Here is a 22,484-nt window from a genome sequence, read left to right on the forward strand (position 1 = left end):
AACTCGACTCCTTCTTTGCTGCGGGCGGGTGAACAATAGGAGCTCCTCGAATACCCCTGGGAGACCCCGCATCCCCAGCTGCCTGGCTGCCAGAGTGGGGACGTGGGCACACCTTGCCCAGCTGCCCTCCATTCAAACCCCCAAGGGAGGCAGAGAGGAGTCAGAGTCTTTGAAAACCAATAATTTATCAAAACGCTGCGTGTGTATGCGTGGGAAGGTGTCGCGACAGACAGGGCAGCGGTGGGCAGGCGCACAGGGGAGGGGATGGTGCCTGGATGGTGCGGGCAGCTTGCCGCGGGCGGCCGTGCGGGCGGGGAAGCTAGACATTCTTGCCGCGCAGGCGCAGCTCGTGGCGCCGCAGGTGGTTGTAGAGCGACTGCACATAGGTGAAGACGCACTTGGGGTCGGGCTTCTTGCCCATGATCATCATGTCCTCCACCTCCACCAGGGGCACGCAGTCCACAAGCATCCTGCGGGGAGGGGGCACGGGGGTCGTTGTCAGCGTCGGCCCCGCCTCTTGCGGCTACCCTCTACCGGGAGGTCTTTCCAATGCCGCAGCTTCCTGGTCTTCCATAAACTCGACTCTTGATCAACTGAATGGGGGAAAAGCCTTCCAGGAAGGCAGAAACCCCAGGCCCCACCCACCCAAGCCTGGAGGCACCCCTGTGGGGAGTCAGGCCAGGTATGTGGAAGTGGAAGAGAGCCCTGCCCCATTCCAGCGGACCCGGTGATGGGTCGGGGTCTCAACCCCAAGCCCTGGGGACGTCCTGACTCCTGACCCCGCCCACTCCTCTCTGGAGGGCGCGCCGTCTCCTCACCCTCAATGGCACACTCTAGCTGGCACAAGCCTCTCAGTTGGACCATTGTACCTAAAGGGGATCAAATCTTTCCCTGCATCTAGGACCCTCCTCTCCAGTGACCCTCTGGGCCCCAGATTATCTGCCAGCTCCCTGGCCTGGCACCTCCTGCAGAGCAGCCTGGGAACTCCTGTATGTCTCAAAGGACAACCCTGCCATCCAGGGAGGTGTTTGTGTATGTGTGGGAGACCATTCTTTAACCCTTATTACCCCCTTGGGTAGGGCAGGGGAGGCAGATGAGTGTCCCAATCAATACAGACTGGACCATCTACGTTATGCTCAGGGGTGGGACCACCCTTCTATCCATCTTCCAGAGTGCTAGATGCACCTTCCACAGAGGGAAACTGAGTCACATAGCAGCGGAGTCATCTGTTTCGAGCTCCACAGCTTAGTAGGTGAAAAGCTGGGCTGATGGCATCCAGACCCCAGCTCTGGGTGTTGGCAACTGCCTGGGGCCCCTTCTTCCATATTGCAGAAGCCCTCTCCTCACTCTGGGGTGAGTGGGCTGCAGCTACTAAGCAACTGACAGCGCCAGGAGGGTGACCCCAGCCTCATTTCCCCTCCCTCCCAGAGCAAGACCTCTTCTACCCTGCTCCCTCCCATCTGCCATGCCTGACATACAGTAAACAGTCAATGCTGTTAACCGAGTTTTCTTTGGCAGAGAAGGCACAAGGGCAGGAATTGCTCCTGTTTCCAAGATACTCAAGGGCCCAGGACTACCTCCTACCTTGTGCCTCCAAGGTCAAACCTTCAAGGTCAAACCATGGTAGGACTAGGGCCTACTCTCAGCTTACCAGGACTCTCTCAGGGAGTCCTGGGAAGCAGGAGAGCTGTTTAGGTCAAGGCTCCACTCCTGGCCAGCTGTGGAAGCTAGAGAAGCCCTGCCTTGTGACTCAGTTTCCCCATCTTTACAGCAACAGTATAGTCATTCTTTGCCTCATTTGAGTCCTGGGAAGCAACTAGGATGAGTGAGAGGTTCCTGACTCTCTTGCTGATGTGCTATGTGCCCTTGGGGTCATCTCGGCCCCAGTTTGGGCTTGTTTCACCAGCTGTACTATGGCAAAGGGGCAGCCTCTCTCTGTAGCTTCTTCCAGCTGTGGCCATCTCCCCAGGGATCCCGGCCTCCCCCAACATGGAGCTCCCTCCCACCTCTGGTGTCTTCCCTGGAGACCTTATAAAGCCATTGTTTACACCGGGGCTCACGGCTCAGGGCTCCAACTGCCCCAGTGACAGGCCAAACACCAGGCTATTCGAGCAACAGTACGGCTGAGTCACACTTTCCAACTGGATCGAGGCCGGGCTGGGCCCCTCTCCCTCCAGGCTGGCCTGCTGGGCAGCAGTTCCTAAGTCCATATATGACCTGGAGACAGCACCAAGCCCATCCTCCCCTCACCTGCACGGCCTCTCTGAGTGTATGTGTGCACATGTGGGCTGCACCCTACAATGGTTCCAGGCCCCGAGGGGCATCTGAATGCACTGCTAGCTCTGCCCCTGACTCAGGTACTTCAGGCAATCCCCCTTCTCCCTCCAGGCCTTTGTCTTTTCTTCTCTCTACAAAATGAGTGGGGAAAGTGATGGGGCAAGGAAAAGAGCCACTAACTGGGGGGTCTAGAGATCCAGTTTCTGGCCTCAGCTCTGACCTAAACCCCCTAGCACTCTCTGAGCCCAACTCTCTCCTTCTCTGGGCTCCTGGTCTGTAATGGGCAGTTAGCTCAGGATCTGAATTCTCTACTGTGGCCCTGGAGTCAAGCGTCTGGACAGGAAATGCCACAGCTGGCTTGGGAATCCAGGATCCCCACCAGAAGCATCTTCCTGTTAAACTGGCCTTGCTCCTGAGCCTCTCAACTTGGAGCATGGCACCACCAACTCCCCAGTGTGCAAACTGGAGGCCGGAGACTCTTCCCTGATCCTTTCTCTCCCTCCCCAATAGATCCATCAGGAAGTCCATCTCTCCACTTAAGCTTCTCTAGCTGTCTAGTCTGTCCCCTCCATTTCCCTCCCTCATCCAGGCCTCACCCCAGGATTGTTCTAGAATGCCACCAGACCACATACATCCCTTCTCTGTTTGGAAATCTTTTATGACTCCTGTTGTCCTCAGAAGGAAGTTCAGACTCCTGACTGTGACCCCTTCCTCCCTCTTCACCCAGACTAAATAAACTTCCTTCCCCTCTTGGGTGTACCATGGCCTCCAGCTCCCTCGACCCCATCCCTGTACATAGGCTGGTCCCTCTGCTGGGTACCCCCTCTCCCTCCTTTAGCCTGAATTGGTCATTCAGATCCCAGCTTAGTTTGTACTTTTTTCAGATCACTGTCCTGGACCTGCCCACAGGGCCAGGTGCCTCCTTCGGGTTCCCCTGGCCTCCTGGGCTTCCTCCACCTCAGTCCTGCTCACCTGGGTCATCACTGCCCATTTAGGAGAATGCTCTTGCCTGCTAGGTCCTGAATAACCAGAAGACAGGGCCATGTCTGGCTCCTTCTGGCTCTTCTCAGGTTCCCCTTTCTTTCCCCCGCCATCTCCCCAGCTTCTCTCTGTGCCCCACTGAGCAGATTCCGGCGTAACTGGGCAGGCGAGCAAGGAGGCGTTCCTCACCGTGGGGCCCCGAGCAGGGGTTAGGACTTTTTGGTTTTTACCAGCCCCTTCTGGACCAGACAGCGGTAGAACTCCTGGATGTACGTGTACACGCACTTCCAGTCAGGCTCTCGAAGCCGCACCATGTCCTCTGTGTCCAGGAGCTGCGGGCAGTCCGCATGGGTCCTGGGGAGGGTAGGGGGCCGGGAAGGGGCAGGGGATGGGGCCCGAGCAGGGTAGGTGGGGAAGAGGCAGAGAAGAGAGAGGGGAGGAGAACAGAGAGACACACACATACACACACACACAGAGACATGAGTTCAGTTACGTTCTCAGTGCTGCAGTCTGCCAGCCCCCCGCATGCCCCCTCCCCATCGTGGACGTGCCGCTCACTACCCATCACTAATGGTGTGCGATGCAGACAGGGGTGGGGGCCAGATCAGTCACAGGTGCAGAGAACTCTCGGGGCAAGCGGGAGGGAACGCGGGGTGGGGGCGATGGCGTTGGCATTGACGCCAAGGTTGAAGAGGAGGGCTGTGCCCCAGGGAGTGGGGGTGAGGGAGGCGTGAGAGGAGGTGGAGGGAGGAGAAAGAGGAAAACTCTAGGGGAACCAGAAAGAGAAAGGTAGAGAAGGGAAGACAGATGGAGGAGGGTGCTGAGGGTGAAGTGAGCAGACGGGGCAACGATTCCAAAGTGGAGGGCTTGCTGATGTCCTATATAAGCCTCTGGCAACACCTATATAGGCTGGGCGGGCACGGGGCCCGGGCCAGGAGCCTCCTTTTGGAATCTCCAGCCGGGATCCCGTGGGAGCAGGAAGCTCTGGTGATAGTGGGAGGAGAGCAGGACAGAGAAAGGGAGGGAGAGAGGGAGAAGGGGGCAGAGGATTGGGATGGAGGGGATATGGACAGGGCCACCTGGTGGGCCTTGGCCCGGGCTGGTAGGCGGGCCTCCGGCTCCTTCGTTCCGGCGGGCACCTGGCACGCTCAGCAGCAGGTGGGTGGGGTGGAAGAGGACGGGGGCTTTCTGGGGAAGGGGGTCTCAATCGCTGAATGACAGTGTGGCTGGCCAGCTCCAGGGGGCCTTGGGGCAGCTGGGCCTGGCCCAGATGCCCAGCCCCAGACACCCAGCCGACACCAGCAGGGCTGGGGCCCACACTTACTCAGCGGATGAGAAGGCCACCTCGAAGTTCTGGCGCCGGTTCTGTGGGCTGAGCTGCCCATAGTCGAAGGCTTCAGGGAAGAAGTTGTGCACCAGGGCGCAGAAGGCCATCCCATCACTCCAGCTTGAGGAGAAGTTCTGGATGTCCACATGCTATGCGTAGTGAGAGGACTGTCAGCTCCCCCATGCCCCTCACCCTCCAGTACTGTGGCATTCCAGACCTAGCGCGACAGGGCTCAGAGAGGTCCTGTGGCTTGCTCAAGGCTGCACAGCCGGTGAGCAGTGGGAACATGAACCTCCTCCAAAGCAGTTCCTTGACTCCCATGTCTGCTACTTAGGGGACAGAGCAACCAAGAGGCCCAGTACCACCTTGTTAAGGCCATGGTCATGCCCTCATCACTCCTTCCCTTATGTATAGAAATTTACCCAATGCCCCCCACAGAGCAATGAGGAGGGGACTTCAAGGGTGGGGTCTGGCCTGAACCATCCCCACCATCCAAGGGCCCTCATTAGGCCCTGCCACTTAATCACTTATTCTGGAACCAAGGGCATGTTATGTGTCCTCTCTGAGCCTGTTTCATCCCAGAAGAGGAATGTCCATCTTCCCTGCCAGGCATGGTGGCTGTGAGGGTGACTGCAGTTGGGATTAGGGGATGGGAGCAGCGAGGGTCAGAGAGGAGGGGTGGCCCGCTGGGCCACCTGGTCTCCTAGAGCTCACCTCGTAGCCACGCGTCTTGGCTCGGCACCAGTCCAGCAACATCTGCTTGATACTGTTGGCGTTGGGGACCCCAAAGCTGGTGGAGCGCTGCACAGCTGCACGGGGTCCGCCAGGGCTGCTGCAGGGGTGGTGTCAGGAGCAGGGTCACAGGAGTATTGGGGTGCCTACCCGCTGGGCCCACCTTCTTTACCTTCAGGCTCCTCCCACCACAGCTCCAGCCTCGCTCTTCCCGTTTCTGCCCCCCCTGCCCACCACTATCCAGACCCCGCCCCTTGCAGTCATTAGGCCCCGCCCCTCCCCACTCTCTGCTGCTCACCCCGCGGCGCCTTCCTTCTCCAGCTTTTCAATCATGGCCTTGCGGGCCTGAGAGGCCGAGGTCTTGGGCAGGCTTTGTGCCTTCATCAGCTCCTTCTTCTTCTCCGCCTGGCGTTTCTCCAGCGCCGCTAGGCTGCCAGGCCGCGGGCTGGCCTCATCCTCCCGGTCGAAGATACTGAGGGGGTGGGGAGATGACTGTTAGGGCCGAGGAGGGCCGCTCCTATGCCACCACCCCACCTCACCAAGCGAGGGGTCTTGTCGCGCTCCAGACCCTACACTCTTGCGGTATCTTGACCAGCAACGCAGACCAGCAAGGGAGGTGTCCTCATCAAACCCAATTTATAGAGGAGTAGACTGAGGCTCAAACGACCAGAAGATGGGAGCCAAGCTCTTTTCAACAGACTTGGCCCCTGGGGAGTTGTCTGCGAAGGCTCGCTGTATTGTCAAGTTACTGGTGAGTTCATATTCTGGGCACTATCAACTAATAATGACAACCAACGTGGTAACAGTCATGATAATAATAGCTCATGTCTATTGAGCCTTTTTTATGTGTCATTTTAAATTTCATAAGAGGATGGAGGGACCCTTACCAGCTCCACTAAAGATGAGGAAACAGGGCCTCAAATTTCAGAGGGCATGGAGGGCAGCACAAGAACTTGAACATAGGTCTCTGACTCAGAGTCCCTGGACCCCTCTGGTTCCTATCCTGAATTCTGCCCCAACATCCTCGGTAACATAGGGTGCACCCCACCCTCATGGGGCTAAAGTGTAAGGGTGCTCTGTGACATGGGATGTGGTCTGCAGACACTGGGAAGTGGCAGGGCCAGCACGCAGCTCAGTGTAGTGGGGAGGCCCCTCTAAGACCCTGAGCAAATCTCTGGCCTCCCCCATGGTGCAGCTGAGGATTAGGTGAAATCACAAGGGGAGTAGGAGTGGTCTGACTCCCACTCTGCCCCTCCCTGACCATACACCCTCACCTCCCAGCACCTCGGTCTGCCCCTCTGTAGAATGGGTGTGCAGTGAGCTCCCCTGTGGCACTGACTCCTCTGTGGTCTGGGAGTGGGTTCCTGTGCTCACCTGCCCATCTTCTTGGATGATGAAGAGGAGAAGGTCTTGGTTTGCATCATGGTGCTGCCACCACCATCTGCAAGACAGAGGAGGGAGAATGGGGTGAGGTGCTGGGCTTGATGTGGGAGATGGGGCAGGAGGCTGGTGGAGGGATGGTGGTAGTCGCAGGCAGAGAAGAGAAAGTGACGGCTGTACAGAGACACAAAGATGAAAATGGTTCGGAGAGAGAGTTTGAGGAAGAGCCTGAGGAGGCGGACAGGCAGGCAAGCAGGCACAGGCAGACGCTGGGCGGCCTTACTCTCCGAGCGCCTCACGAAACTCGACTCCACCGTGGTGGTGCGGGCCGTCCGTGTGCCATCATCTGCAGGGGCAGGGGACGAGAGGAAGAGTGTGAGAGGCATGGGGCCAGTGAGGTGGACGTTTTCCCACCCTGAGCCCTGAGCCTGCTTAGCCCCTTACTGGAGTGGACGAGCCGCTCGGTCTTGGTAACAGTGCTGACAGCTGAGCCATCGGCTGTCTGCTGGCTGTGCCGCGTGGTGGTCTTGGTGGCTGTGTTGCCACGGCCCTCCCCGGGCCGGGCCCGTGCCTCTTGCAGCCGCCGTTCCCGTTCCTTGTCCCGCTGGTCTGGGCAGGGAATGCCCCATGCATGCCCAGAAGGGCCACCATCACCCACACAGCACATATGCACGGGCATACGGGACACATAAGATGGGATGGAGGGGAACTGGTTAGCAACACTGAAGACACAGGGAACAAGCACCCTCTTTAGGAGTAGCTGAGGGTGAGGGGATAGCCATAACTTGGCAGGGAATGGGGGTGTGGACTCAGAAAGGAGAGGATATGGAATAGCTGAACTCAGAGGAGGAATATTTGGATCCAAGAAGGGAGTTTCTGTGGGGATGAGTATCTGAATCTAGAGGGAGTATCTTGATCCAGGGAGGGAGTAGCAGAGTTCAGGGAAGAAGAAGCTGAGTGAGGGCAGTAGTGGAGCGGACCTTCAAATGGGTCTTGGTGGGAAGAAGAGCAGCTGAAGCAAGATATGTCTAGATCCAGGGATGGAGTAATTGGAGGTATCTGAGAAGCAGTTTGATCCAGGGAAAGGGTAGCTGGGAGAGAAGCTGGCAAAGCGGGTAACTGGGCCTAAAGAAGAAACAGGTGGGTGGGCGTGGAGGCTGGGTGGCATCAGCAGGCCCTGGAGGAAGCAGCTAGATCCAGAGAGGGAGGAACTTGAGAGTGTCTGGAGAAGCAAGTGAATTGAGAAACTGAAAGAAAGAATAGCTGGGTCCAGGGAAGGGGAAGTGGGTAGGAGGCAGAGGCTAAGGTGGCCATCTGTGGACCCCAGGGAGAGAGAAGCAGCTGGGAGAGGGAGTATCTGGATTCAGGGAAGGAGTCCTTGGCAGTACTTGGAGAAGCAACTGGATCCAAGGAGGAGTAGTTGGGGGAGAGGGTAACCGGGTCTAGGAAAGAGAAGAGAAACTGGCTCTGGGTCTCGTTAGTGGGAGAGAAGCAGCCAGGGAAGGGAGCAGCTGGATCCAGGGGGAAGGAGGGAAGGGAAGAGCCGGGTGGAGAGAAGGAGACACTGGGTAGGGCAGTTACTGAGTTGGAGCATCCACAAACGGACCCCAGTGAGGGGGGAGCTGGATCTAGGGTTGGGGCAACAGGCGCTCTACCTCTCTTCCTTTGTCGAAGCTCACGCAGCGCAGCCCGAATGAGCTTCCGCTCCTCAAAGTCCGTAGTCTGGTCCAGCTGCGGATAGAGCCCCTGTCATTGCCCACCTGGAGCCTGCTGGCCTAGCTCCCTGCCAATCCCCCATCCACCAGATCAGGCCATACCATCTTGTCCAGGACACCCTCATCCTCAATGGCCATCAGCTCCTCTGCACTCAGTGGGCTTCGCCTCTCTGGTGCCTTGTCCATTCGGGTCTGCTGGGCGCCATTGGCCACCTCCACTGCTGCAGACGGGGTTTCTGCAGGTTCTGGCTCCATCTGATGGGAAGGGGAGACAGCATGGAGTTTAAGCAGGGGTGTAGATAAAACCAACCATGCCCCCAAAGGACAGGAGACCAGACCCTGGGGCTTCTAACACAGCCTTTGATATACCACTAGCCAATCAGACTGCCTAACCAAGGACAGCCATGTGGGTGACGGCTCAGGAATGTGGCACCGAGAGCCTTGTTGTAGGGCCTCCCGTGTCTTAAAATTATCTTAATACAATTAATAGTGGCAATGACAGTGATTTCCATTCAGTAGTAAGCACTGTATGAGCACTAGGAATTTTCTGTCCCTATTTAACAGAAGGGAAAACTGAGGCTCAGGGTTACTGCATGACTTGCCCATAGTCCTTCCATAAGTGTGTTGCAGCCTGTGGTCTGAGGTGAAGTGGGCCTGGCTCCTGAACCCGAGTTCTTTCTGCTGCTTCATTCCCAGCCCCCTCCAGGCAGGCTGTGCTCTGGCCTGCCTGTTTCCAAAGCCTGGGTCCTCCTGGGCCAGTGCCCAGGCAGCACATGCCCCCCTCCCAACACACCAAGGGGGCTGGACCAGGGCCCACAGGCTCCTGACCAGGTGTCTGACTGGGGCTGCCCAGAGCCAAGTCCTCTCTGAAGCTTACCCCTGCTCCCCACCCCCCATGTGTGAACCACCCTCTAAGGGGCCTCCAGCTTCAACCTAGCTCCCCACCCCTCCCAGGACATCTCCCCAGCCCCTTGCAGACAAGCCCCCGGCCCCACTATCACAGCCCCTCCCCTCCTGGCAGGGCCCCTCTGCCTGCTGTAAGGGAAAGGAGAGCCGAGGTGGCAGCTGCTTCGGGGAGGCTTGGCCTGGCTGGGGCTGGGGCAGGGGGTGGGGGTGGGGACTGGGCCCTGGCCAGGGGCTGCCAGGGCAGCCGCCACGCGTGTCTCAGGGCCAGGAGCCTGGGACCATCTTGCCTCAGTCTTGGAGCACTAGCTCCCCAGTTCCCTTTACAGATAGGTAAACTGAGTATCAGAGAAGGTGGTGGCACATCTAAGGTCACTCAGCCGAGGTAGAACCTGTCTGAAAACCACCCCTCTCCCCATAACCCATCAGGACTTACGAGACTGCTGCTGCGGGCTGGGCCGGCAGAGGAGCGGCGGCGGGTGCTGAAGGCAGGCGGGTGGGCCACGGGGGTCCCAGCATCCTCGGCCGCCTGGAAGAGGGCCTCGGGGTCGGCAGCGGCCAGGAGCAGTTCACTGGGCTCCAGCTCAGGCTCAAGGTCAGGCACGAGTGGGACCCCCAGATGCAGGCTCAGCACCTCCACCTGCCTGCCCAGTGCATCCAGCCGCCGGCTCAGTGCTGCTGTCTCCGCCCGCAGCTCTTCAGCTGCCCGGGCCACTGGCTCCACGGCCGAGGCGGCTGCCTCTGCTGCCTGGGTCACTGCTGCCCGGCCTGCCTCAGCCACTGCCCGCAGCTCCTCCAACGCCTGGCCCAATCGCTCCTCCAGGGCTGCGGCCAGCTCAGACCCAGGCCCTGGTACCCCCGGCATGGTGCAGGCAGGGGCTCTATGGTGGGATGACGATGGGGACAGTGGTAGGGACTGCTGCTTCTGGCTGGCAGTGTCAGAGTCTTTGCAGTTGGCCTGAGGGCGAAGGCAAGGGCAGTGGGCCTGCCCCGCCCCTGCTGGCCTCCCAGCCCGCCACCCGCCAGCTGGGGCTGTAGCCCAAATAGAAACCTATTCTGGGCTCCCTCTAGAGGGGGGAGTGGGGGAGGGGTGGCCTGCCCCAGCAGGCCGACCGCCAGGCCTGGCCTTGGCCCTGCAGAGACCACAGACCAGCAGCGCAGCAAGTCTGTAGAGGTTCTGATCACTGAGGCAGGGCCCCATGCCCTACAGGTGGGGAAACTGAGGCAAGGAGCAAGGAATGGGCCCGTCTGGGCCACTATGTACGTAAGCTGGGAGGATCCAGTCTGTCATACACCAAGCCTGCACTGTTTGCCCTCATGCCATGCTGTTTCAGAAAGCCTTGAACAGATAGGGGACATGGAGGCACAGAGAGGTGGGACTTTGAGCAGTCTGCTGTAACAAGTGTCTTGTCCTTGAGATAAATGTCCTCTGCCTGCCTCTGGTGCTCAGATCAACCACACACTTCGAACAAGTGCATTCTGGGCACAGGATCTGCCTCCCCTTGGTTCTAGATGGGGAAGCTGGGGCAAGCTGGTGGTATTGGACCCAGGCTCACTGTGGCACCTCCCATCCACTGCAAGGGCCTCAGCTGTCCTCTCCTCATTCCCTTGGCAGAGAGCAGTTAGGTCCTGCCCTGGGAGGGGAAGGGTGCTTTCTTGCTCCCACCCTCTCCCTGTCACCCCTGAGAAGGCCCGAAGCTGGCTCTAACCATCTCACCTCGGCTAAAGTCCCATTCAGTCCCTGGTGCACCGCAGAGGGCATTACCTGTGCAGCTGGGCAGCCCGCTGGGGATCCCTTCCCTGGCTGAGCTCCCAGCCAGCTGATCCCGGGCTCCAGAATGAATAATGGAAGGGTGTGATGTATAGAGTTCCCGTGGCACCTGCTAGGCTGCTGCCTCACCTGACTGACACCCCCTGCTTGTCCCCCCATCAATGCTTCTCCCACCTCCCCCCGAGATGTTGACGCAGATGGTAATCACTAATCTCCAATCTCCTAACAGGCCGGGCTGATCTTGGATGAGCAGAAGAGCGGCTCTGCACCTTGGAGCCAAGGTCCAGGATGGGGTATGCGCAGGGGCACTGGGGCTGCCACAGGAAGGGTGGGCAAGCCCTTACCACCCTCTTGGAGCTTCAGTTTTCTCATCTGTTCACAAGGAATGAACCAACCAATTTTGGAATAAGGACTGGAGATCAGCATGTGGGAAGCTTAAAGCTGGTACAGAGTGAGCTTAGGACACATCCAGTGGCTGATGGGTGAGGGTCTGACCTTCGCTCTGCTACCAACTATCTGTGGACTGTGGGCAGCCACCTTCTCCCTCTGGCCTCCGTCTCCCCAGGTGTGCAGCGGGGGAAGGGCAGACAGAGGAGCCCTGCTAGCCCAACAGCCTGAAACAGTCTCTGTGAGGTTGGCAAGGGTGAAGCTGGTGGGTGAGGGAGGGCTCACCTTGACACTGTAGCCTCCTCGGCTACCAGGGGCAGCATGGCTAAAGCTGGTGACGTGAGTGACACTGCCCAGCCGGGCCAGGGTCCCAGGACTGCTGATATGGGTGACGGTGCTCTTGCCCCCACTGCTGGTGCTCAGGAGGGTGGGGGGCGCCCGCAGCCCCAGCGTCAGTTCTGGAGGTGGAGAAGGATGACTGTCAGGATCAGGTGGGGTGAGGGCCATGCAAGCCCAGGTTGACAGCACCCCTTGCTCCCAGCGCACCCCCTGGAGACACCCTGAGTCCCGGCCGCAGCACTTGTCTTATGTGCAGAGGTTGGCGGCTGCAGGCACTGGTCCCCAGCAATGGGGAACAGGGAGGCCTACCTGCCCTTTGGTTGCCTGTGGGCAGCAGCACCCGGCCCGTGGAGGCCTGGCCCCGGCCATCCTTGATCTCAATGGTGAATGTGGTCTTCATACTGGCCCCTGGCTCAGCAGTGCCCACGGCCACGGGCAGCGGGGCACTGGGCTCCTCTGAGCGGGCCACGGCCCCCCCGGCTCTGTTTTCAAGGGGCCTGGCAGCCAAACCCCGCCCCCCAGGGCCCTCCTCCTGGGGGCAGCTCTGAAGCTGGGCCAGGGGCCGGGCTGTTCCTTGCTGCTCCTTGTTGAACCGGGAGGAGGTGTCACTGGGCCCCCGTGAGGAGGGGCCACTGGAGGAGGAGGCAGGGGTGGTGCTGATGTGGGAGGGGCCTGAGAGCCTTGCCGGGGTCGAGGGACCTAGGGCTGCCCGGGCTGGTCCTTCCTGGAGCCCAGCAGCCATAGGAGAATCAGATGTGAACTTGCGCACGCGGTCCCGTATGGAGCCAGCTCGCTGGAAACGGGAAGGTCCTCTGGCAAGAGGGGTGGGCTCTAGAAGGGACAGGAGACCTGTCAGTGGTTGACGTGACAGGGATTGCCCAGCACCTGAGGCTGTGGGAATGGGCAGTACCTCGGTTCTGGACTGGCTGGCGGGGGCTGAGCACAGACAGGGAGCTTTGGCAGGGGTGGGGTCCAGCCAGGTCTGGCAGCATGGGGAGGCGGTGGCAGCCATGTAGGGGCAGAGAAAGGAGAGTGGATGGTGGGGTCCACCTCTCATAGTCCTCTCTTCCGCACCTCCTCAGCCTCCCAGGCCCTTGCTGCACCTCTTACAGCTCCCAGCCTCCCGCTCAGCTGCATCTCTTACAGGCCCCTCCCCCTAGCTCCCACACTGACCCCAAGATGACTTGGACACTCCTGGGGGCTGGGGCTAGGCCTGGGCTGGAGGAAGGGTGCCCAGATCCTCCCTGCTGATGGGGACAGGGGACACCCCCGGACAGCACTGCCCACGCGGCTCCAGCTGGGAGATGGGCGCACTCCCTTATTGGGGAAAAGAATGTGCCTGAGGCCTGTTGCCTTTCAAGGCTGCGGGGAGGCCTCTGGCCATGGGTGGGGGAGTGGGCCAGGCCAGGGGCGGGGACACCTCAGGGGCAGTGGGAGGAGTGTCAGAGATGGCCGGGACCTTCGGGGACTGGAGCTGTCTAGGCACAAGCACCCATTTTCCAGGAAGGGAAGGGGAGGCCGGGGAAGGCAGATGCCTGCAGCTATCCCTGCTGGAAACTTCACCTGCTCTCTTCGTGTTGGAGGGATCTCTGGCGGGGCCTTGGGCAGCTGGGGGCTCTGTGCGGCCAGGCAGGAGCTGCAGGAAGACATGGCATGGCAGGGCCTGACTCCTACACCCAGGAGCAGTCCTGCTTGGCATCTCTGCCCCTCATCCAGACTCACCTTGTTGACCACCTGCCTCTCAGTGCTGGGGATGGCCGGAGGCTCCTGGGGCTCAGGGCTGGCAGCCCTGGGCGGGCTGGGAGGTGGCTCGGGGCTGCCCAGAGCCTCGGCAGCAGGGCACTGGCCCTTGGCAGGCTCCAGTGGAGGCTCGGGAGAGGTAGAGGTAGGCGAGCTTTCGGGCGAGGCAGGTGGGCTGGGTGTGCCCCCAGGTGGGGCCCGCAGCAGGAGTGTCACTGTGGTCACATCCCGGCTGGTGCTGCTGGGGGCTGGGGTTGGCACTGGGACCTCTGCCTGCTGCTCCTGTTCCTCTGGCTTCGGCACCTGCGGGAGACCCACAGGATGCGGCCAAGGATCCCTGGGCTGGCAGGCACCAGGGCAGGGCATGCAAAGCAGAGGGGCTGGGCATGGTATCCTGCAGGCACACCTGCACAAGTACGTCACTGGTACCACACTGGCGGTTCTCTGATCCTCATTTCCCAACCTCCAGGCACTGCCTAGTCAAGGGCAGTTCAGAAAGGACCAGATCCTAATGCTAGGGGGTGGGGATGGCAGGAGACCTGCTGGGAATTCCCAGACTTACTAGATTCCTGGAGTGGAGGACCCTGACCCCTGGCCTCAGCCTGGTTAATCAGGGGGCTTGGGGTTAGTCCTGCCAGGACTAGGGATCCAGTGGCCTCTGCTGGCCACTTTGGGAATCTGCATGGCCTGACCTCTCACCCACACTCCCGGGAGAATAGAGTCGACTCTGTGAACAGCCTGGGCCTGACACGCAGGCCCTCATAAGCCAAGGTAAGGATGTGGGCTGTCTGGTGGGGGAGGGGCAGCCTTGGGATGATTTAAGCTGGGCAGGTTCCAGGGTCTGATTTGCATTTCAGGGAGATCCCTCTGTCCACTGAGTGGAGACTGGATGGCTGGTGTCGGGGTGCAAGGTAGGTGTGGAGGTGGGGAGGCGAGCAAGGAGGTTAACAAGGGTGTCATAGGAGACAGACAGGAAACTGGGAGCAGTGTAGACAAGCTGGCTTTGAGGGGAGACCTGGGAAGAGACAAACTCTAGAGTGGGGACATGTGACCAGAGGTTGCCTGGGAGAGTGGGCAGGGGCCAGAGATGGAGCCCCAGTGTCTCCCAGACACAAGGTGGGGGACCCTCAGTTAAGGCCCAGTCTAGCAAAAACACACAGGTTCTCTGGGCTGCTGGCATCCCTGGCTCAGGACCTGGCCTGCACTCCTTACCTCACACCGTTCCAGCCTGCGTGCTGCCCGCCCCTTGCTGTCCTCTCTTGAGCCACTGTTGGGACGCCCACTGCACAACCTCCCAGCCAAGGTGGCAGCTGGAAGGAGAGGGAAGAGTGTCTGGTGAGTGGCCAGGAGGTGCTGCTGGAAGCATGCGGCAGGGCAGGGGTGGGGCCGGGGCAGGGCACGCACCCTCAATCTCCTGGGCCCGGATGCGGCGGATGGCGGCTCGGATGAGCTTGCGTTCCTCGTACTCAGCAGCACCTCGCAGCTGTGTGTGAAGGGCAGGCCAAGGTACTGGGCTGTGCGGTCCAGGCTTTCACCTGCCCAGCTCCCAGCCCCTCCCCGGCCTGGGCCTCACCATCGCGGTCAGCTCCTCCACATCACTCATGGACTCCAGCCGTCCCGCCAGCCGTGCCAGAGCAGCCTGCTGCTCAGCCTCCCGCTGCTGAGAGCTGCCGGGACATCATGACCATAAGCTCCACTGCCAGGGGCGGGTCATGGAGGATGTGGGCTGAGGGTGGAGGCCAGGACAGGGTACCCGGAACCTTGGCAGAGGGGCATGTAGCTGTGCGCACCCTCTGGCTACACGCTGACATGTGCACGCCCATGGAGCAGCGCTCACACCACACAACCAGATATGCTGTCCACATGGGTGTGGCCAGAGTACTGTGACCAGTAATTCGTGCACACAAACATCCCTGTGTACTCCAAATGCGTCCCGTCCTGCCATTTGCCCACCCAGGTGGGGAGCAGTCACCTGGCTCGTGCCTGCCTGTACAACGTGAGCTGAGCCCTGGCACATCCCGCCCCACCTGCATGTCCAGCCCCCACCACTCACTGCAGCCAGTTCTCCTTGTTGTCCTGCCGCTCGGCACGGAAGCGCTTGGATGCCAGGGCCTCCTCCTCGCGCTCCAGCTCCTGCCGCTGCAACTCCCGGATGGCCGAGCGGATGCGCCGTCGCTCTGCCAGATCTGCTGTGACTTCCAACTGTGGGGCAGGCGGGGGCGAGGGGCAGGTCATTTTGGATGCCAGGGTGGAGGGCGGGCACCAGCTGCCCACAGCTCGTCCCAAGGCACAATGAGTGGTCTGTCTCCACTCCTTCTGCCCCAAGCCCGTCATGTGCCTGCCTGCCCACCCAAATTTGGCCTTGGGGAAACACAGATGACACAGCCAGGGCTTCTGGACAGCCCACCGTGCGCTACAGTTCATAGCATGGGCAGCCAGCAACCACTCACCTGTGCCAGGTGCCAAGCCAGGCACTCCTTTCTGTGACTCAACTCCTGACTCTCAGAGCCTTCACCAAACCCCCAAGAGCCAGGGAGTCGTGGCAGGAGGAGGGAAGCAATCCTATGGGTCCCTAACAGTGTCCCTGGGAGGGGAGGGTGATTCAGGCCTCTGGAGTCCAGCTGTGAGCAAGGGAGACTCCCATCGTCCCAAAGGACCACAGCCCTGCTGGTGAGTGGCAGTGTCCTCCACACTGGACAGATGGGGAAACTGAGGCAGAGGCAGGCGCTCAGGAGTCACAGCACTCTGCCTGGCTGGGGGCTGTTGTCTTCCCTGCACTGGTCCAGCCCTGGCCACCACTGAAGGGGCAAAGGGGCCAGGGCCCAGACTGGGAGGGCCAATCCCCCAGACAGATATGGCAGCTGCACTCGGGTTCCCCCAGGGGCCTAGAGAGGGCGCCCATGGGGGACAGGTGCTCCCACTAGCTTCTTAGCCTGTCACTCCCTGGGAAATTGGGGGTGGCTGGTCTAGTCAGGTCCAGGAAAGAGCATGTTCTCTGTGCAGAGTCAGCCAATCCTGTTGCCCCCCTCCACCCCCAACAGAGCCTCTGTGGCTCAAAGAAGAGAGGACTGGCTCAGGGCCCCCAGGAAGATAATGGCAGAGATAAGCCTCCAGTGTGGGTCTGAGCCACCTGGGAGTGAGTAGAGGAAGGTGATTTCCTCTGCCCCCACCTCCCCACAACCCTCTGCTCCTTTCCTCATTCCCCATCATTCCTTCCTGCTCCATGGGAGAGGGCTTAGGGGGGATAGGCTTCAGCAGAGAGCGTGGGCTGGCCTAGCTTAGCCACAAGCTCACCTGTCCCAGTCTTAAGAGAGTAGGGATAGAGCCCTCCAGGGTACCTTCAGTCTCCACATTCCTGAGGAGCTATGGGAAGGTCCCCTGAGGCTCAAGCCATCACCCCCCAGCTGGCTCCAGCCCCAATCCAGTCCTGGCTGGGTGGTCAGGATCATATCTTTAACATCTCTGTGACTTTTCCTTTCTCACTTGCCAGATGGGACAATGGCTCCCATCTCAGGACTGTGGATGGGGATGGGGACAGTGACTTGGGCTCCCCTACTCCCCCATAGACCTTCGGATGCATAAGCATCACCCCCCTGCTTGGTTCCAGCCAGTCAGGAGGGGAGAGAGAAGTAGGGCAAATGAGGACAAGATACCCAGAGGCATCTGTAATATTCACAGAGAACTCATGTGCCAGATCCTGGGCTGACTGGCCCCCTTGTCCTAACTTCACAGAAACCCTAGGCACTTTATTACTCTCATTTTACAGGTGAGGAAACTGAAGCTCAGGGAAAAGTGATTTGCTTACAGTCAAATGACCAGAGCCAGGATTTGAACCCAGGTCTCTGTAACTCCGGGGCCTGCCCTGGGCTGAGGATAGCTCTATGGTTGGGGTCTGTCTGCTATGGTGGGTACCTCGAGGACCCTGGTACTGTACCGGGGACACTACTAGCCTGGACTAGAGATGCTCTGGGGCTTAAGGGGGGGCCTATCAAAACAGGGTTGGGGGAGAATGAGGCTCACCTTCCTACCCCTAGTCCTGGCCTTGCCTTGGGCCCAGAACCCTCTGTAGCACACTTAGAGATTGGGGACTAGGGGTGGGGGAAGAACAGCTGGTCCAGCCCCTCTGTGCAGAGTGCAAAGAGGCTCAGAGATGCCATTACTAGGCCTTTATCTCCTGGGTTCCCCTTCCCAGTGCCTCGGGCTCCAGAGATGGAGTTCTTGTCCCTGAAAAAAAAACTGATGTGGATATTTGGTCACCTCTGCAACACCAGAGGGCCTCAGTGTCCCCATCTGGAAAATGGGAGCCTCTGTCAGATCCCCTAAGTGGCTGGGGAAATAGGCAAGCTCATCTCACTGGTCACCTTCTCGTACGACCCCTTCCTTTGGGCCTGGAGACAAAAGTCCACCCACAGTGTCCCTGCTGTGCGTTCTTGGTTCCCCACCCTCTCAGGCCCCACCGCCCTGAGTGGAGGGGGCTGTGGGAGGGAGGGAAGGAAGTACAAAGCTCCATTGTCCACCAGGGGGAAGGGGAAGGGGATGGGGCGATTTCCGAAACTGCCCAGTGGAATTCTCCCGGGAGGAAAGAGGGCGCTTCCTCCTCCCGGCGGGCCGGGCCTCCGGTACTTTGTACCTTCCCTGCTGGGGATGTCTGACAGATCCTGGCGTCTCCCTGGGCTTCAGTCTCTCCACCAGCCCAATGGAGGAGAGTTTTCAAGCATTTGCTCAGTCCCAGCTCCAGTTACCGATGGGGGACCTCGCCAGGGGGCGCCGAAGGCCCGCGGGCCCCGCAGCCGCCGTTTCCCCGCCTCCCCCAACCCCGCCCGGGGCAACGCCCACGCCTCTCCCACGCAGCCCCGCACTAGGCGCAGAGCGGGGAGCCAGACAGGCAGGAAGTCTCCCGCTACCGGCTGCGTTAATATCCCCGCTACAAAGAGGAAACCCAGATTCACAGACTTAAGCAGCTTCCCCAGGTCACCCAGCTAGTGAGTGTCAGAGCCCGATCTCGAACCCGGGACCGAGGAGAAGGGAGTCCCGGTATGTGGTGGAGCGGCACGTGGCGTTCGTGTCCCCAGATGCCCCCACCCTATTCTTAGGAATGTGCGGGAGCCCAAGCTAGGAGCGGGTCCCGGGTCCCCAGATCGGCCCGATGCTGGGGCTTGGGTCAGCTTTCCCTTATAAGGCCCGGCCCCGCGGGGAGGAGCCCGGCCCGGGACGCCCCCGTTCCTGCCACGAGGCCGGCGCGCAGGGCGGGACCCTCGGCAGCGCCGGGGCGCAGTAATGGCGGGCGCCCGGCGGGGAAGAACCGGCCCCGGAATGGGACAGACCTCGGGGGTCTTCGAAGTCCAGATAGGAGGGATGGGTTCTCGTTAGTCCTTTCCCAGGGAGGGGGCCCGGGATGAGCTGACTACAACCACCGATCAGGCTTCTCTGAAGCCCTTTTCCAGCGCCCAAACCTGCATGGGGTGGGGGTGGCGGCTGGAGAACCCCGAGCCTCAGAATGGACCCCTAGACAAGGGGGTGCGCCGAGACCTGGCTTTTTCTCTGTTACCCGCAGTGGGATTCCGACTTCCTGATGGGAGGAAAGTCGAGTTGACATGGTGGGGACCTTTGTTAACCCAACCCATCTCCTTCAGGCTGCACACAGCTGGCTATGGTGGTGGCGGACACCCAGAGTCTAAGGTGCTGTCCGAGGACACAGAGGCTCAGTGCCTTGGGTAGGTGATGGCAGTGGCTGGGCACTGCCCAGTGCCTGGACTGGGCTGGCTGGCTCCAGCCCCTGCCTCCAGAGGACTGGTATGGGGGTGGGGTGGGTCATTTGCCTTCTCCCACAGAAGGTAAATCTTTAATTTCCCCCCTGGACAGGGGTCAGGGGCTAGGAGGTGGGGCTCTGGCCCTTCCTCCAGTTCAGCTGCTCCTTGCCCTTGCTGGTGGGCACATGTCTGCCCTGCGCTGTTGCCCCACAGCCTCTCTGTGCATGGTGTGTGTTTGGGGGGGCGGGCTTCAAGGAGAAGCTGGGGAAAGGGGATAGAGTGGGCCCATACTTTTTCCATCCCAAGATCAGGCCCCATGCCTCATTCCATTCCAATACCAACTATAGGACCTAAACATTATGTTCACACACATTTCCTCCACCTCCCATTTTACAGGTAAAGAAACTGAAGCTCAGAGTGGGAAAATGACAGATTAGATGTCACAGAGCTCATATGGGCCCCCAAGGCCTGTCACTCTCTATGGGCTCTTCTTGCCTTGACTTAGCCAGGTCTCTTAGTCTCCGATGACCCTCTTTGGGGTTTGTTTGGATCCTGGCACACCCTTTTCCTGGCTGGGTGTCCTTGGGCAGGTGATTTCACCTATCTGAGCCACAGTGTCCTCCTGGCTCTTGGAGCTGCTGGGACCATTCTGTGAGATGGTGTTCTTAGCACCCAGCCTGCTGCCTGCTGTGTCCTGGCTTATTAATCATTGCTGCTGCTTTTATCATTGGGCCAGTCTCCAGGGGTGGGCACTGCCCAGGCTGTTGCTTGGGAGAGGCAACTCCAGCTTCCGCACACCTGTGACTGCACATGGGCGAGTCCTCAGCAGTTACTATTTAAACAGGTGGTGGCAGTGGGGGGCTGGGAGGGACAAGGCTTCAGCACCTGGCATGGACAGGTACATGCCACCAGGGCCTCTGCCTTGGCCAGGCAGAACAGGCCTAACCCTGCTCCCCTGAGTCCTCCTCCTGCCCCCTCCCTGTCACCTGCTCTTGTCAGCTGAGAGGTATCCTGGGCTGGCCTTGCCTCTCTGGCCTGGCTTGCCTCTCCTCATAGTGGGGATGATGGGGCCACTTACCAGCTTCCGCAGGGCTCCCTCATCCAGCCCAGCTAATGTTTCGTCTGCCATCTTGCTGGCCCCTAGTTCCATCCGTTCCCTCTGTTCTCCAGTGCCTGTGGCACCTGTTACCAGCTCAGGGAATTCTGCAGGGGACAGACATGCATCAGGCCTGCTGGGGCCTCTAGAAACCACAGGCACTTGGGCTCTGTGCCTCAGTTTCCCCATCTAACCCACAATCATCCATTGCTGTCCCATTCCTGTTATCTGTTATGTGGCTCCCATGGGAGGTGCCCTCTGCTCTAGGGTAGTGTGCTGGAAACCTCAACACACCAAGAGTAGAAGTACCTGGTTCCAGCCCAGCCAACTCAACTGCTAGCCTGCTGTGTGGCCTAAGCTGGACCCTCTCCATATCTCAGCCTCATGAAACAGGGAGGGTAGGAACCTGGATTGTGGAGCCAGGACCCAGCAAGACCCACCCAAGCTGTGCTCACCACCAGGGGGTGCCCGCCAGACTCCACAATGTCCTGCCCCACCCACCCATCCCCAGCGCCTACCCAGCCCCCACTCACCCCAAAAGCTCAGCCTCTGGCTTTAGGCTAAGCCCATGTCCAAGTCCTTGCTGCCTCTGCCGTTCTCATTCCCCCAGGTGAGTTACGCCATTGGAGGTAACACCCTGTCTTCCAATTCTTGAGGACAGCCTTCTGTACACACCTCTCTCCACTCCTCCCCTTTCTGCCCTCCTTATGATGCCAACTGTCCTGACTGCATGAAGCCAGGCGTCCAGGCACCCAGCTCCTCCTGCCAATTCATGCACTTAGAATTCAGTTTCCCAGCTGGAAGAACCTTCCAAAACTGATCCGTCCAGCTTCTGGACTTAGGCAAACAGGATTGGAGAGGGCAGAGAATTGTCACGGGGAGTAAGGAGGATCCGAAAGACCCAGAGGGCAGGGAATGGATTTAATCTTGGCTTCCAAAGTCCCCTTCCAAAGTGCCCTCAGGGGCTCAGGACACTCCCCCTTGCCCTATCACTGCCTATCAAAATGGCCCCCTAAACCTTGGCCCAGCCTCCCACTGCAGCTTTGCTTCCTCCTGAGGCCCTAACGTCTTTCTGGAATTTGAGGGCCCACAGCCTGACACACCTTAGGTGCTTAGTTAACGTATGGTGACTGAAATGGCCCCAGGATTGCTCCCCCTCCTGTTGATTCATCACTCGGTCATTCCTCCCCCGTCCCCAGATCAGAGTCACTAGGCGAGTCACCCCATCAGGTGAATGGGTCAGAGTTGGGGGTCCTTGTCCCCACAGTTGGGATTTGTTGGACCCTGCCTGTTCAAGTTGCTGCTGGCTTTTCCCATCTGTATAGGCTTGGGCAGGTGGCAACCTCCCAGCCACCCTCTGCTGGGGCCCTTGACCCTTGTCTACCTACTTTGGGGTAAGCTTCCAGGAACGTCACTCAGCAATCACCAGATTTAGGTTCTGTGGACACTCTGAGTTCCTCCATGTCTCCTGAAGAGGGGGGACCCTAATGCATAATATAGGACTTTCAGGGAAGTCTCTTTCTTCTCAGGGATTCCCGCTGCTGCTCCAGTCCCATGCTCCCTGTCACACAGTTTGGGGCCCCCGAAGATTGTGAGGGGCCTCAGAGGAATGTAGGCACTTCCTCAGGGTTTCTGCCCCCACAGACACTAGCACCCTTGGGGGGCGTGGAGCCTCCTGGAGGTCCGTGAGCGTCTTTTCCCGCGGTCTCAGAACCTTATCGCATGGCTTACAGCCCCCGTGGGTAGGTAGGGGCTCCCAGATCAGGGAGTCCCAGAACCCTGAGAGTCCACACGTCCGGGTTCCACCCCCAGACCCGTCGGGGGTCCTGGTGCCGCCCGGAGGCCCGCACACCCACCTCTCAGTCCAGCCCGCCCGTCTGGCGCGGGCTCAGGTTAGGTAGTTCGGGATCCAACAGATGGACTAGGAGCGGTCAGGAGGAAGGCGCGACGACCGGGATCCCAGGCCGGCTCAGCAACCGTCCCCGGGATTCTGCAAGCGCCGCCCGTCCAGCCGGGCCAGCAGTCCCGCCGGCTCCGCCCCGCGCCATGGCGCGAGCCAATCCTCAGGAGGGTGCCGCCCACCCTC

At 59.9% G+C, this 22,484-nt stretch overlaps 1 protein-coding gene across 7 annotated transcripts; it reads right to left on the bottom strand.

The window, feature by feature from the left end:
• Positions 1-168: 168 nt before the first annotated feature.
• On the bottom strand, positions 169-22,432 carry SMTN (smoothelin). 7 transcript variants are annotated; one of them, XM_064481066.1, is made up of 21 exons: positions 22,255-22,429; positions 21,787-21,882; positions 20,381-20,505; positions 15,606-15,754; positions 15,126-15,219; positions 14,957-15,035; positions 14,765-14,862; positions 13,535-13,855; positions 13,376-13,448; positions 12,723-12,794; positions 12,122-12,643; positions 11,759-11,931; positions 8,515-8,667; positions 8,353-8,428; positions 7,142-7,306; positions 6,981-7,043; positions 6,692-6,758; positions 5,616-5,789; positions 5,300-5,417; positions 4,583-4,734; positions 169-470 (listed from the first exon to the last, which is right to left on the bottom strand). In XM_064481066.1, the coding sequence occupies exons 3-21, from the start codon at positions 20,450-20,452 to the stop codon at positions 320-322; spliced, it is 2,772 nt and encodes a 923-aa protein (XP_064337136.1). In that variant the 5' UTR covers positions 20,453-20,505; positions 21,787-21,882; positions 22,255-22,429; the 3' UTR covers positions 169-319. The 7 variants fall into 7 exon arrangements, with proteins under 7 accessions (XP_064337136.1, XP_031298959.2, XP_031298958.2 ...); XM_031443099.2 differs by lacking the exon at positions 21,787-21,882 and adding an exon at positions 3,448-3,612 and having other exon boundaries at positions 22,255-22,424; XM_031443098.2 differs by lacking the exon at positions 21,787-21,882.
• Positions 22,433-22,484: the final 52 nt, after the last annotated feature.

This window comes from Camelus dromedarius, chromosome 31, assembly GCF_036321535.1.
Source record: "Camelus dromedarius isolate mCamDro1 chromosome 31, mCamDro1.pat, whole genome shotgun sequence".
NCBI classification, from domain to species: Eukaryota; Metazoa; Chordata; class Mammalia; order Artiodactyla; family Camelidae; genus Camelus; species Camelus dromedarius.

Bases quoted from the DNA above. Each gene is read 5' to 3' on its own strand.
- SMTN (XM_064481070.1), bottom strand. From the start codon at position 20,452: ATGGAACTAGGGGCCAGCAAGATGGCAGACGAAACATTAGCTGGGCTG. The intron at 15,220-15,605 runs GTGAGTGGTGGG...ATGTCCCGGCAG, and splicing joins AACAAGGAGAACTGGCTGCA to CTCTCAGCAGCGGGAGGCTG. The intron at 13,856-14,764 runs GTAAGGAGTGCA...GGTCTCCCGCAG, and splicing joins GCAGGCTGGAACGGTGTGAG to GTGCCGAAGCCAGAGGAACA.